General features: G+C 39.9%; 1 protein-coding gene across 1 annotated transcript in view; it reads right to left on the bottom strand.

Moving 5' to 3' along the window:
* LOC134534003 (glutamate receptor ionotropic, NMDA 2B) overlaps nt 1–16662 on the bottom strand; it is a 159723-nt gene that overhangs the window by 48966 nt on the left and 94095 nt on the right. Inside the window, exons 8-10 of the mRNA XM_063371892.1 lie at nt 7821–7968; nt 5333–5516; nt 1289–1398 (exon numbers count right to left, since the gene is read on the bottom strand). Of these exons, the coding sequence (XP_063227962.1) occupies nt 1289–1398; nt 5333–5516; nt 7821–7968 (442 nt within the window). The remainder of the gene's footprint in view (nt 1–1288; nt 1399–5332; nt 5517–7820; nt 7969–16662) is intronic.

Raw genomic sequence — 16662 nt, 5'->3', positions numbered from 1 at the left:
TTTGGTGTTTTTTAAAAGATCGTGTCTATGCTCGAGACACAGAGTTGAAGTGATATTGCTTCCGTTACTCCGAAATTGTTAACCAAAGTGTGGGAAGAATTGGACTTTAGGTTGGATGTGTGTCGTATAACTAAATGTGCACATATTGGGCATTTTAAAGAATAATTAGGTTTGTTTACCTTAAATTTGATGAATGATTTGTTGTATATAGTCTAAATTAAACTGTTAAAATGCACAATTGAAACAGGGAAATTATTTTGTGGACACCCTGTAGTCTTGGTGCTTTGTTGTATTTCCTGGAGCATTCTGCACGTCCCGAGAGCACTGCGGTGAGAAGTGGCGTAACCAGTACGTCTTTGTTCTAGTAGCTTCGAGTTTCAAGTTGGGGATTGTGACGACGGGACACTTAGGAGAGCGGTAGTTCCCAGGCAGTGAAGAAGACGCTGACCTCCAGCGAGTGAGTCGGAAGCTGAGGGCGATACCGGCGGATCCCCAGACATTCCTGTGAGGGCAGCGAAGTGAAGAATTTTGGTGACCCCTTTAGTGAGTGAAAGATTGGATCATATGTTAAGGTGTTACACGTGCGGCGGACGAGAGAGCAGCGCGAAACAGAGTGTTTGGACTGACGTTCACGGTAAGAGACGAACAGGAGACAGCCACTCACTGTCGAACCGAACTCCAGTGGAGATAATAAATAGTTGACTTGTGAAAATGCTATTAATGTTATAATGCTACAATTTAATAAACAGTGTAAATATTTAAAAAAAAAACTGCTATTAGTTAAATAATTGGGCTATCCTTTCCGGACCTGAGTTTCATCAACACGTGACATATATATATATATATATATAGACTATATATAGACTATATATATATATATATATATATATATATATATATATATATATATATTCATTTTGTTGAAGCTCGGTCCCTCAAAAAGTCTACAAGTTCATAAACATAAAATATTATTTTATGTGGATCATAGTTGGGGACTGGAAAAATTCGCTTTTTCAGTTACCTCTAGGATAGAATCCACGATTATATAAGTACTTGTGCAAATAACACCTGCTCATTGGACATATATTAACCGGGATGCTTTTTTTCGATTTTTTTTTTAAGTTTTTCTTTGATTCAATAGACCTTGGGGTAAACTTAAGGTCAGATCACTAAAGCAGCACGGACGTGAACGAGTTTGGATTCCAGCCCCATCGCGAAGCGAATCCACGAATTTTTCCCGGTCTCTTAAGTCAAGAGTTGTTTGGCTCGCCTCGTTGCGTCGGTGTACCTTCATGTCGAAGCCCGACGGACTGAGCCACTCGAAGAGGAAGATGGTGAAGGTGGCGGCCTGGATGGCCACCGCGCCGACCAGCATCCACGACGCCGTGTCGAAGGGCTCTGCAAAAAAGCACCCGTTCTTTGATCTTCGTCTGCCCGTGTCGCGACGCGCCGGAGACAAACTGACATATCACCCGCGCGAGGGATCTTGGGGAAGTGATCAAGCTACCACCCCAATCTTATCCCCTGTGCAGTGATCTCAGGGGGCACTTCACGCAGGAAAACCGAGATCGGGATGGATGATCATCAGGTTTCGAACCTGGAGGATCCCGGTGAACACGCCCTCTCGCACATCGACACGACACAGAACAACGACACACGTATTCGAGGCCGAAACAAGGGAGGAGAAAAAAAATCAAATAAAACTTAACATTAGAGCAGAAGTGAGTCTGCTTCTTGTGTTGGCGGCACTGCTGGCCGCTGGAACCTGCCGAGAAAAAAAAAACAAAGGTCATGCGGTGCTCGTTTCATGTAAATACCATACAAACGGCACAAAACAGAATAAAATTCTATCAGTTACTTCGTTTTACAAAGAAATTTCACAGAGTGATGCTGAAATATTGATTGAAAATTTTTCGTCTATTTTGAAATAAAAATTCAAAATTTAAAATAAAATCTCATTATTTGATGTCTGATGATGATCTTTCTGCATTCTTTTCGAACATTTTAATTTTTTAAGAATGCTTTCGCCTTTTATCATGCAGTTTAATTGGATGCCTTATCGTCATAAAACACATAGTTTGTGTATATTTTAACGCATTTAACATTTCTAATAAAAAACTTACACAAGGAATTAAATGATCTTTCTTTTTTTAAGTATATATAAAATTATAGCAATTTTTATTTAATACAAAAGTGACATATCCTAGTTAGCTAATATAAGTTTAAATTCCTGTGTGTAAACGGGTTTTATATATCATTTAACTAGAAAATTAAAATAAACCTTTTTTAAATTAATAACTATGAAATTCAATTTTCTCACACAGTTATGCAATGAAAATCTAAAACGAAAGTACTTACATGTTTATTAACATCAAGCATGTTGAGTGATGGGATCGAACCATCAACCTTTGATTGACTACACGATCACTACTTACCTTGTTGTTTGATAAATATTTGACATTCTCAGTTTTATGTATTGATAGAAAGCTGATCTTATGCCACGGCTAAAAGGCACTTAAAACTGATTCAATGGAATACGTTTAAATCGGCAACTGGTCAATTGTATTCCAAATATGTTCCGATCGGATCATTTCTCATTCAAATTAAACTTGTTTTGGAAGTTCCTACATCAGAACGACGTATCTGCTCTGCTTGTTGTGATTGGCTGGTTTAACACCAACAAACAATAGCCAAATAAAAATGGACTAACATGAATCGTGCAGCTGCAGAAATATCAACTGTTTCATCAATTATATGAACTCAGATTGTATATATAAGTGAAGAGCATTACGGGAAAACTGTATATATGAATTATTTGAACTTGCGATTGAAGATACAATCTAATAAACATTGCAATCGATTCGAGATGTAAACGATAAATTCTATATGTAATCAACCGATTTTCTTTTAACCTGATAAACAAATCCTTCTCAATTTAGAAAAATGTTTTTAATATTCTTACCTAAAGCGGTTCACTTAAACTAGTTTAGCTGTGTCATAAAACCGTGATCTTGTTAGTTTTTTTTTTTAATATTTTTGTGAAATTCCATGTTTTGATCAAAAATTACAAGAAAAGGTTCAGTTACAGGAAATTTCAAAAATTTTCCAACCAACATATTCAATTACTATGTAGAAGACTCTTATAAACTAATTTTAGTTGGATTGTATACTTTTATTTAAATTACACTCTAAAATAAACACTGAAAATATCATTTAAATTTTCATTACAATAATAATTGAAAAAGCTGCTCAAAACATATTTTAAAAGTTAAATTTTTTTGCAGTGAGGAAGAAAAAAAGAGATTAGGTAAGAAAAACCTGTATTTGTATTTTTGTATGTATAAATAATTATGTATCTGAGTTACAACTACCTTATTTGGTAAGCATTAGCAGACAGTATTTAAATTGCATTACTAAAAACAGAAGATCTAATTTTTATACCTCAATGAAATCAGGGGATGCAGAATTTGTAAAAAAATTGCCTAGTAATTCTTGGAATTACATAATTTTTTACATGCTTTTGTGAGCAGGTTCGGTTCGATCACATCAAGTGCACTAAAGGTAAAAAAGTACAAGTAAAATCTACTATAAACATTGGACATCAAAAGCTAACAGTGATTTATTCGTTATAGACATATCAGAAATAATTCTCTGTGGAAAATTAAACACAGGGGTTGGGAAAACATGGTGCATTGCAACAAAAATGTTTACGCGCTTCTGTTTCGATGGGCAGGAGGATTATGTTGCCATAGATTAACAATTTATGTTGACCACTTGCGCAAGTTACGCATTAAATACACCCATAGCCCCACCACTCAATGACTTATTTTATACTAGAACTGTCACAAAAAGGCGAGTCAAGCAGCTGCCCCATTCTTGAGTTTAAAAAGTACCCCATCTCGCACTATGTGTTCGAAAATAAATACAACAAGTGCATGGTGGTTAAACAACCTTATAGTACTTTGTGTGTTCAGAATTAACTGCAGTAAGCGTGCTATTTTTAAACAAAGCCATATCTCTTTATATGCTCGGCATTAGGTCCAGTAAGTGTAATGGTCTTAAACCATTTTGAAATTAATATGCACCAGATAAAATGCAGTAAGTGTGTGATGATAAAATAAGTCTGCAAAGCACTTTGGACGTTCGAAACAAATTCGATTAACTTAGTTAAGTTCCTGATTAAACTCATTATGTTCATAATGATTATAGGGCTTAGTAGCACTTTTTATTTTCGGCACCAAACGCAGTAATTCAGAGATGATAAAAAAATTCTTATATTACTATTTATGCTCGAGATTTAATGCACAAAATGTGAGCTTATTTAAGTATCATATTGCACTTTTTTGTGATAAAGAATTAATTAATTATGTGTGTGGTGAATAAAACCACTGAGCTTTGATTAGTCCAGATTTAACGCAGTAAAAAAAAAAACATATGACACTTTGAATGTCTTAACTGCTTCGCAGTAAGTATGTGGTGGTTAAACATTCTAATAGTACTTTGTGTGTTAGAGAGTCAATGCAGTGATTCTTTAAGTTCGGTTGGTTAACATACGTATAGTGGTTTTCAACTGCAATAAAAAAAATGTTTCCCCTTCAACAAAACCATGTAACCGTTTGAAGAACTGTTCGCTGAGATGAAGTTACCGCACACGGTAATATCTACATGTTTTCCGGAAAATGTCCGGGTTTCCGCACCTCCTCCCTCCCTGTACCTGCACCTCAAAGGTGGAATCAGGGAACAGCTGATAGACGTGTTTGAATAGGCCCTATCAAAGCTTTGACACAAGCTTCTTGCCTATCTTGAGGATCCGTTTTGCTTGAAAGCACTGCCCCTCCACCTGCCCGGATGACGCCAGTCAGGTTTCTCAGGTGCACGGGGACAATCCTGGTTGCTTGCAGACCCTTCAGGCTGATGTACTAGCAAAAGTCCATAATAAGAGTTACCAATATTCTGATTCAAGGGGTACAGGAATGGAAGATGGGGAGGTTTTCCTGAAATATATAAATGTAAATAGTGAGTGACCTTATTTCGAATGTCGATAGTGTGTCAAAATTTCATCAAGATTCGCTTAAAACTTTTTTTTGTGCAAGAAACGAATATAAAAATGAACAGATCTACAAACAAACATGGGCCGGGGTGCCACCCGCATTAACCCGGTTAGTGGACGGCGAACTACGTCGTCCCGGGTCGTGAGATTCGCGGGCCCCCACCGCCGGCTGAGGCTCAATTGGTGATATCTACAGGCGGAACACCAGGGGAACGGTGGACGGGGGGCCCGCCGGGGGGGGGGGGGGAGGGGGTCACTGCACCCCGCCGGGGGCTGACCCACCGAGGAAGGCGGTGGGCGAGATGATGCCAGTCCGCTTGGCCACCACGATGGCGATGCCCGTCTCCATGAACGGCACCGAGAAGTCCACCACCGCCTCGCGCTCCGAGTTGATCATCAGCGACGTCATCACCATGTCCGTCTTGCGGTTCACCAGGTCCGCGATCAGCCCGTTCCACTTGCCGCTCTGCACCACCGCAAGCACGACACACCTCTTCAGAACTCTCGGCAGCCGCAAGGAGCAAAGCTGGGTTCACAGTTTCAAGAAGGGGGGAAAAAAAACAACACAAGTTGTGTTGTGTTGTGTTTTGTGTTATTATTTATATTAAATTACACTTATTTCGTTACAAATGGGTTCTTTTGTTGCTCTTTGATGTTTTTTTTAACTTCATTTTATTTATTTAAGTACATTTCGGTACAAATCATTTTATTTCTGTTGCATCAAGTGATTTTGTTTGATGTTATAGGTTTCCGACTCATTTCGGTATATGTGGATTTATTTCAATTCCATTGTTATCGTTTAAAGATTATTTCGATTATTTCACATTAATATGTTCAAGTAGATAACATTTCCACACATTTCAGTCCTTTGCATTGATTTATTTCCTTACAATTCATGCATTTAATCATTTAAATTCGTTTCCATTAAAGTACGCTTATTTCGTTATAAATGGGTTCCTTTGATGCTTTTTGATGTTTTTTTTTACTTCATTCTATTTATTTGAGTACATTTCGGTACAAATCATTTATTTCTATTGTATAATAACACAACACAAAAACACAAGCACGACCCGTGCGAAATCGGTTCACGGTTGAAACCTTACTATTAATTTAAGCCAATGAAATTTTGGCGATGTATCCAACACTGTTGGTACTGTTAGTAACTAACTGTTTTAACTACCAAATTATTACGATCCCGTGACATCTGACCAGTTATTTGTGAACATAGTTTTTTCAACACATAAGTCAATTTGGGTAATGTGAAATTTTACGGTAACCAATCTTAACCTACATTAATTTCTAGTGACTTTTTTTGGTAAGTAATAGCATTATTACATTTTTAAGCACCAAAAAACTCTTGATAGTTATAATATCCTGGCAATTTCTTGCCACATTATATATGTAATAAAAACTTAACGTATTAAAAACCAGGCTGCCAACTTTACCTTAAAATAACTAGACAGTTGTTTTGATCGGCACTTACGCGCCAAAAAAAAAAAAAAAATTAACTAAAATTACCTAAAAATTACTTAAAATTTAGATCCATGCAAAAAAAATATCAACAAAATTAACCAACTAAAACACATTTTCTAGGGAAGCTGCCGTTAACGTCTCTTAAGTCTTTTGACCATACCAAAGCCAGCCACAAGTTATATTTTCTTTTTGCTAGTCATCTTTTTCCTAACTTAGTAGGCAGTAGGCAGACATAAAACCATGATTATTTCGTGGATTCATTTTACTCTAAGATAGAATAAACTGGCCTACACATAATCAAAATGTTTTTAAAGAGAATCTTGTTTAGGCGCGATGGGAGTAAAATGTCAAGACCAAATTTTAATGCAACGTTTACGTGTAACATTTGTGAAACGGTTGCGGACGGTGCAGAGAAATTGGCAGGCCGCGGGCTCCACGTGGCGGCGTGCGGCTCAGGTTCAACCCCGCCATGCTGCAGGGATAGGCGGGCCGCGGTGGTAGCGCCTGCGCCTGACGCCAGACCGACTTGCTGGCATCTAGTAAGAGAGTATTTGGGCAGAGGGCAACACAACGGGGTTTGAGCTCATTGTTGTGCACCGCACCACGGGCCATATTCGCAAGAAAATGGTGTTCTTCCAAGTACGTATTATTTTATTTACTTGTGCAAATCAGTGTTGTTAAACATTGTTGTACAAGTATACTTTTATCTGTGTAACTTAATAATTTTTACTGGTAAAATGCTTTTCACGCTTCTGTTTGACAGTTTAAATTATTGCTAATAGGTGGATGAACTCACGTCATTTAAGCTAGATACATGTGATTGTGTTATACTAGCCGGTACAGGGTAGTCGAGGACGTAACAAGAGCACTGTAGTCCAACATGTCCCCGTGCTTCAAGTCCGCTTCGAGACCCGATGAATCCACCAAGCAATCGTGGCCCTGGTCGTGCAGTTGGACTCCCCGGTATAAATTTTTCAATGTCCCGAATGCCTTTATCGAGGCGAATACACAGAATCCGAGCGCCCAGGTTTTTCCCGGGGTGTGGAGGTCTCGATCACCGGGAGATTTCTCTTGTCTGCGGCTATGATATCTAAAATATTTTTATTCCTCCCGAGACACCACTACCCTCTATACAACCCAACATGAGTGTATCGATGGGTACACGAATAGCCCGAGCGCCCAGGTTTTTCCCGGGGTGCGGAGGCCTCGATCGCCGGGAGAATTTTCTGGCTCCCCGGTATAAATTTTTCAATCTCCCGAATGTGTGTGGGGTACCGGGGTCAGTGGTTGTTGTTACCTCGAGGGTCCCCCAGCGGCCGTCTTCGACCCGGACCAGCTCGTAGGTGAAGCCCAGCTCGTCCGTGAACTTCTGCAGCAGGTCGACGCAGAAGCCGGAGCAGCACTGGTAGTAGCTGCCGTTGCGGTGCGCCATCGCGATCTCCGCCCTGCAAGGGAGCAGCAGTCACGTGCTCTGTTTTATTGCAGTCGCAGTGACAGTGGCGGCATCCAGGACATTCCACACCTCTCTCCAGTCAAACGCTTCGTGTTCCACAGACCCCAAAAAACCATATAGTCCCGAAAAATGCCGTGATTTTACACAAATTACTCCCAGGCTGATAAATAAAATACGCAGTAGAAATTCTTTGCCGAGTTCTTTAACGGGCAAAATCGAGAAGATATATATATATATATTTTTAAATTGAGAAATTGACCATAACTCCTTTGTTATAAAAAATTGCATCAGTTTTAAGTTACTAAACCTCTCAAGAGAAGTACCAAAATCTTCTGGCTGAAAAAAGTTTTGATACAACCAACCGTTTTGGTACATTAAAGGTTTAAAAATTATATATATAAAGCGTTGTAGGTACAGTATCAAATCCGTTAGACTTAATTTGAAAATTTATGAATGTAACATAAAATTTTTCTATGAAATAATAATTCTTTATCTGCACATTCTCGTCGACAACGAGTTTATTAGAGAACTAAAACACATTTACGCAAGAACAGCGATGTTGGGGATGGAGCGTTCTTGGCGCTCAGAAAGGATACGCCGTGGTATAACGCCAGGAATACAAGGCAAATCGCGAGGAGGATCGCAGGGGAGCCGGGATTCGAACGCGTGGGTCCAACTCGATCAAATGACGAGGCCGTCGAGGCCGCAGTGTGCGTCGGTGGTAGCGTGTTCGCGTAACCAGCCACGCAAAAATGCCGTGGTTTAATGGGGTTGAAGTGGCGGAATGTCTTTGCCGTAAGCTTGGTGGGTTTAGTAGAGTTTCCCCGTCTGTGTTTTCCCTCACCAACTCCATTCACTTTCCAACGCCCTGTACCTACTCACATCGTCAATTATCGCCGTCCCTGGTGGACGCCGATGACGTAGACACGCGCGCACGCAAACGTGAGGTGAACGTTCACGAAGTCATGAAAAATTCAACCTTTCAGTGAGGAACCGCCACCAACACCACAGAATGTGTCCGAGAGTAGAGGTGACTTCGGGACACCGCAGAAAACCCGACATCAGGAAAGCCTAACCCGGAAATCGAAACTGGGGTTTTACACAACACGAGTCCAGAGTAGATGCTTGAACTTTGCGCCGTCCTCGTGTTTGGCTCGAGTGCGGCAAAGAACTGAGCCCAACTGACGGAATCACTTTCTGTGATTGCCACAAGCCGCGGATGATCTTGAAAGCCCCTGTCCACGAAACGTCTTTGATTCCCTTAAACCAAACACGTACAAAAACTAACTATGAGGGCGGAACCACACATTTTACAGGTTATAACTGTCACCTTCTTCCTTTGCAAAACAATTTATTTACCACGTTCCCTCGTGAGCGTAACATGGGGCTACTAAGAAAAAATAAAATACGCTGCCAACAGAAACATGTACAAATATATTTTTGTCATTAAATAAGATTAAATTGTACTTGCCAAACTGTCTTCTGGACACAGTAATATTTATCTTCACCTTGGTTAATACAAAACACCAGATTTCAGAAACTGGACTTATACTTTATACGAATATATATCGCTCGCTAATAAAAAATTTTTTTTTCCTTCGTAGTCCCAACTAAATGAAGTGGAAAATATTTTATAATAAATGGAACAAAAATAAAACTAGCTCTCCATAAATTTTAAAAAAGTTCTGAGGGAGAAACGAGCAGAAGGGGTTGTCGTATGCCTCGTTCTTCTAGATTCGCGCTGGTCTTAGACTACCTGGGAGTGCAGTTGGGTCGAAGTGCCAGATGACCTCAGGAAAATGGAGTACTTGGCTGTATGCCAGGGTAATGCATGAGACTGTGTGCCGTATCCAAATATATATGCCCTGTTTAGTTTATATAGGACATCACTCCGACACTTCTGATGGCATACGGGCAAGGGTGTTGTTGAGCTTAAAATATGCGGGAGTTTATTCCATTGCATAACATTTTTTTGTATGTTACTAAATGAATACATTTAGTGTAAGCTATTATAATTATGGCAAAAATGTGTTAAATGATCTTATGAAATTAAATATGTACGCCTAAGAACAAATTTATATATTTAACGAGAAAAAAGTAATGTATGTGATTTGAAAGAGGGTAAAAATTATATTTTATTGATATAAAATTTGTATGGAAAACGTCACAGCATCAGGTTGAGACACATGTATCGTATCTCGAATTATTTGCTTCCGTGTATTTCGTACGATTCATTCAAATACAGCTATTTTTTTCTTATCTACTACCAAGCCAAGTAGCGTTATAGTAAAACACCAGCCTCGCTTTTCGAAGGGTCCGGTTCGTATCCCATTCCGGTCAGCCTTATTCAAGTTTTTTTTGCATGGTTTACCGAAATAACTCCCGCCAAATGCTGGGATGGCTCCTTACGAGAAGCCGTTTAGTCAATATTTTATTCTATTTCAATGGTTGATGAGTCATTCATACCAACCAAGAATAAGCAATTTGGTATTACATTGTCCATATGTGGTAGAGTTTAGGAATGTGTTCAGTTGGAAATAATTTCTTCGAGGTATCTCGTTGCGGGTTTACACTGGTTGTCAAAGAAAAACCTCAAGAATGGAAAATGAATATACACACAGAAAACAAGCCAAAATTAGCTAATGTGAAATAATAAATGCCTGGTCAGAATCAGCTTAATTTGCCTTGTTATTCGTGTGTAAATGTATTTATAACCACATTTTTATTCTTGATGTATACCAGTGTAAAGCAACAGTGGCAAATATTCAGAAATTAATTGAAAACAGCTAATCCCCGAGATCGTTGCAATGCCACGATAATTTTTTTTGAATTTTTTTTTTAAGTAGGTACACATACATCTCTCTATCTCCTTTAAATCTCTATCCCTCTATATATTTCTATGTACCTATATTTATTTAATCGCTCTCTATATACATATACAATAAATCTACCTCTCTCGAACTCTATCTCTCTATATCTATACATCTATTTTATATACCTATATTTATATGTCTATATATATCACTCTATAGCAAAGAAAATATTAAAAATTAAAGTATTTACATATCTATATTTTTATCCATCTTTTTACCTGTCACAGGTGTGACATAGGTATACAAAACACTCTCGTATTCGAATGCAACGTTTTGTCAAAATTTTAAATCAATCGGTGAAGATCCTTCGGAGAATAAAGATTTTTAACGAACTGATGTTTACATTTTTTTTAATTGTATAGATAAATATTCCCCGTATTTCCCGTAGCAAGGAAAATTTGAAAGGACGTTTTGGGAATGCGTGTCGATACATGACGGCGCGCTCTCGTCTGGTCGTGGCGTCCATACGGATGTTCCTGTCCCCTCGGCCCACGGGACACGCACACACGCACACGGCCGCAGCTCTCGCGCGCGGAACAGCCACGCCTGCCACGCCCATTTCTCCACAGCACGGCGGCGTCCGGCGGGCAGCATCCCCTGGCAGCGCAGGGGCCGGGCGCCTGGTCGATACGTTGCGCGACTCCCTCCCCGTCACAACCCCCACCCCTAACTCTCACACTAGCGAAGAAAAAAACCGGGTAGGGACCACCCCGTAGCGAACCCAACCATTCCTCTTCAACACGTTCTTCGAGTGTCTTCCCGTCTCGCTCGCACCCGCTGTGGCGAAGTCCTGGCACGCGTCTCTTTCTCTCTCTCTCCCTCCCTCCCTCTCTCTCTCTCTCTCTGGGTGAGGAGGGGAGGATGATAACCCGCGGCAACAAAAACACGGTGGCGGCGCCGTCCACACGACAGGGGCAACCCTGTGTCGCCGCCAGCCACGGGGGAAACCCACCCCGCAAGATCACCCCTGCCCCCTTCCCGACCCTTTCCGAGTATCCACGAGGCAGAACGCCCTGAGGCTAGCGGTTACCTACGTAAATGGAAAAACCTTAGCATTTGAAAGGTTTAATTTGGAACTGCTTTACAACCGGCAGGGTCACCATCAGTAACAAAAAAAAAATATATAGCCAACGAAGGAAAAAAAATCTAACGCTCGGAATGCATTTCTCTTTGGCGCCATGTTTGTTCCACTTACACTTCTGCGTCAACTAGACGTAGATGGGCCTTGTGGCTACGGTTACGTCAATAGCGCGTTAATTAAAAACACGCAACTTAACGAAGTCTGTAAATGTACTTTAGTAACTTTCAAACAAAGGCCCTACGAATCGCGCATTCATTTCTATCGTTGTTAAGCTATCGAGTTACTTGTTGAGCATCCTTACGTTGATGATTGCAGTACAGTTTTCTTGACACCCTCGATGACTCTGAGCCAGTTATAAACAACAAGAAGTGGTCATCCAAAGGATGTGACTTTGTAATCGACCAATTACAACTCGTATACACAATTATACTAAGGCAGGTTGTGTCCAGTTTTTTAAAAATTATAAAACTCTTTTACGCTGTTGTATATAATTATACAGTTGGTACGCCATTTTAAGTGTTTAATTAAAATTTTAGTTGAGGCGGTTGGCACAACTCATGACTTGTGTTTTGTCTGAATATTTTTTAAATTTAATATTTTCACTTCAAGGTCGACTCGTTTTGGCACATTGTGATATAGTAATTTAGTAATTTACTTTTATTTACATTTAGTAATGTACCTTTAATACTTTTACCTTTGAACTGTGCTAATTTACTTCTCAAAAATAATTGTCTTTTTTTAACTGAAATATTTTTGTAACGTGTTTATAATTTTTATTAAATAGAGTAGGGGTGCCACAATTACAGGAACCGCGTACCAGAAGCGTACAAGAAGTGTGTGCATGGGTGTGCCATCCTGAGCTGTGACTCATACCAGAATTACGGTAAGGTATTTTTTTTTTTTTTTTTTGGGAATGCGCGAGTGGTGCCCTCTGCGCATGCGCGGCGCCCGAGTGTGGAGCTGATCGTCGGAGCCGCGAGAGAGTCTGCTTCGTGACGCCTGGTGGTGTGCACACGTCGGAGAGTGGGGCGCTCGACGCCTCCGTGCGCCGGAACATCTGGCGCAGAGAGACCGCACGACCGCCAGAGCGACAAGCACCGCCTGGACCCTGGCTGCAACTCCTCAACTGCCGAGGTAAGATCCGCCCAGTGTTTCGACCTCAATGGTGACGGAACAGATTCCTGAACTTAAGTGTTGCATGGATTAAGTGCCTTTCTAGGTTGCTAGTGCCGAGGCATAGAACTAACCATGTTTGATGCGGTACTTTTTTTTTGGCAAACTATCTTAGAACTATTTTGCCAGTTTTTCACAGCCCCGTAACAACTTCATTTTAGTTTTGGAACTAGTGTTAAAGCGTGACTGCTGTTACGTTTCCGCGCGCCACGAGACAATATCATGGCAGGCAGTGCGCGGGAGTGCGCGCCCAGGGTAATCTAGCCCGCGCGCATCGGACTGCGAGCGCGGCGCACGCGTGCAGTGTAATCCCTGCTGTAGCCACCTGCGTGTCTGCAGTGGGAAGGAGGTGGGTGTGGGGGAGTAACAGGCTCTCTACACTAGGCCTGCACAGCCAGAACTTTTGCGTAAATAAGTTTTGACATGTTAATATTTTTGCAGCTTTACTACGAACTATTAATTCAGATTTCACCTCGGATCTGTCTGCGCAAATCATTTAAGTTTTGCAGCCATGTTAAATAAACTTTCACACCACATTATTTCGTTCACGATACGTTCAGAGACGCGATAGCACACACAAGTATAGTGATAAATTGGTGACACAACCAAAACAAAGACTTAACAGAGACTGTAAATTTAGTCGCGAGTATATTATTATGTACCGTACGTATTGCGCTACCGTAACTGCATTTGGCTGTCTTTGACTACTGTAGCGGCATGCATGGTACCTGTTTGTGTAGGCGTTTCGTGAAAAAATATATATTTCATCAGTCCCCATAAGCAATAAGCAGTTCATGTCAGTCAATTCCCATTCGTTGAATCACTCCGCCAACATTAGAAACATGACCTGAATCTGTATATCAAGTGTTTTGCTAGAAATAATGTAAGGAATAAACCCCATAAGTTTCGGTAACTAATCTCGAATCGTTGTGTTTCAAAGTTGATAGCCCCGCAGCAAAATAAAAGCCAACGGAGAAAGCTTGATTATGTTTCTGCGAATTCTTGTTTATGGAAGAATTCAGACAAAGTGGCGTAAGGAATAAGAAGTTTCATTCCTGAGAGAAGGTTATTTTTCTTTATGTGGGGAAAAGCGGCAAAGTAATAAAAACCTCCTTTGCGTCTTCATTTGTTTCTTATTTCAACACAAAGTTGAGTTGAATATTTTCAATAGTATGGAATGTAAACATAACAATTTCAGGTTTACCAAGTTTCTGCAGACAGTTATAGAATGAAGAGAGGATCCTTTACTTGGGAAACGGTGACGGTACTTAGTTATAAAAGAAAGGCCCTCAAAGACGCCATATTGGTTTCAAAACGCTTTTATGCCATAAGAATGATTAATATTCAGTATTGAAAATTCACTTACGTTACGGAAGCGATCACACGCTGAGAGATTTACAAAAAAATACCTATTTTAATGTCTATCGGCAGAATTATTACAGTTCCAGTCATCCACAAAAAATTTCAGTACTAAACGCCAAAGCCATCACATGGTATACACTCTTTGCCGCAGCCAAATTCGTAAAATTAATTGATAGAAAATTTATATAGCCTGGAGGTACACGCCGATACATACAAACACGAATATAGCTCTTCAAACAGTGACTGAGTGAACTTTAGCCATCGACTCACAAAAATGTTCGTAGGAGAATTAAGCTCATCGCCCAGTACCGCACGCCGCGCCGCGCAGCCCTGCGGAAGTTTCCGAAGGTTCCGTTCGCGGGGGTCGCACACTACAGACGCCGTTTTATGATTCCGAACGCTCAGTTCCTTCAGTGTTGACCTAGTGCACAGGTGTATCGCGTGACTGGTTTTGTTTTAAACAAACAAAGGATAATCCCATCAATATAGACACGTTAAAGATATTAAATAAAGTAATAAATTCTCAAACTTTATTACCTGAACTAATCCTTTTTACTCTAGATAAGTACGGCCACGTGCGCAGATCTCGTAAACAGACTCAACAAAGATACCGATCATGACCGAGTGGCACCGAAGGCACCCGAAGGTGGTGTCAGCCCAAATTTTCCTCCGTCTGCCACCGCACACTGTAGCAAGCCGGCCGCGCCGCGCAGAAATATTCCGCACCCGAATTCTCCAGTGAGTTCCGGCACCGCGCCGGAACAATTCCGCGGCGGACAGGGCTGCGCCATAGTGGGCGCATCCTGGTTTCAATACATGCAAACTGTTGAGCCGGAATTCTTTCCAGGGCTGCGCGGGGAGCCGTAGTGGGCGACGAGTTTAAGGCTCTTAACCAACTGCATACCTTCTTTGTGCTCATGACCTGACTAGCGCTTGCCAAGCAACCTTTCCCATTATGAGCCTAACTCTACGTTTGCAACCATCGGAGACTCCAAAAAAAACAACAACTAGTAAACTGCTTGAATGCCGTTCCCATAAGCGATATTTTGCCTAATGATGTGGCTTGAAATTAACTTTGTCCTTTACAATGTAACTCTTAAAACCCATTAACTGATGCTTTGGTTAGTTATCAATGATTGGATCAGTAAATCCTTTTTTTCAATTTTCGTTTATTTCATAATTAAGTTCTTTTTCAACTCGTTTATGTGCCAGAATGTATATTATAATAACGTTAACAAAAAATTGGTTTCTAAGTTCTTTGAATTGTTAACCTTAGTTAAGACGTTAAATGTTTTCCTTTAAATAATTAAAAATAATTTAAAACAGAGGTTTTTTTTTACAAAAACTTGTAAAAATATGTAAAAATATTGCAAATTTTAAAAATTATAAATGCTTACTTCAGTCACTTTCTATACTTACCTTCACGCATTTAACATTACCATATTAATTCTTGTATTTAAGTAACTTTAGGTGTTATAAGAAACTTACCTACTTGACATTAACAACCAACTCTTAAAACTTATAAATTATTTCCAATTTCACATTGAAAACACTATTTGTAAGTATTGCTTAATAATTATAGGCAAACAATTTTTCTGATAACTTATATAAAGGTTAATAAAATGTAATTAATAGTCCAAAATAATTTACCATTATATCTTACTGTGGGAAGGGGGAAGGTGGTTTAAATTTAGTATAAAAACTGTGCAACCAATGATAAATAAATTTGTTAAAATTTCCTTTGTTTATATGGAAGTCTCAAAAGTCTGACAATGAAACATATTTTCTCTGTAAATATTAAACATTTAAAAGTACTGTAAATGTGTGGAATTTCTGATATGAAGTGTGCAAGCTGCCCCAAATGAATAAGTTGTGAATTAACTTGAAAAATTTTTCAGCCAAATGTCACTCTTTTACGAAAAGTTTCAAAATTGAATGTTAAAAGTGCTGTGGTGTTCACAATTCTCTTATTGTTTTCGATTAGTATTTTTAATTTTTTTTATCAGGATGATTAATCAACACCCCTCAATTTTTCGTATTTATCCATCCTGGTGGATGAGTGGTTAGAACTTCTTACTGATTAGTACAAGGACTCGGGTTGGATTCCCGGCTTGGTCAGGGATTTTGGACTCGCTTAAAATTTCATTCCTGGGTTCAAGTCTGGGTGTCGTATTGCCCCTTGCCTCCACACTGCGGA

Source organism: Bacillus rossius, chromosome 7, assembly GCF_032445375.1.
Source record: "Bacillus rossius redtenbacheri isolate Brsri chromosome 7, Brsri_v3, whole genome shotgun sequence".
In the NCBI taxonomy this organism is placed as follows: domain Eukaryota; kingdom Metazoa; phylum Arthropoda; class Insecta; order Phasmatodea; family Bacillidae; genus Bacillus; species Bacillus rossius.
The sequence above is the reverse complement of the archived record's forward strand: the minus strand, read 5'-3'. Positions and strand labels throughout refer to the sequence as shown.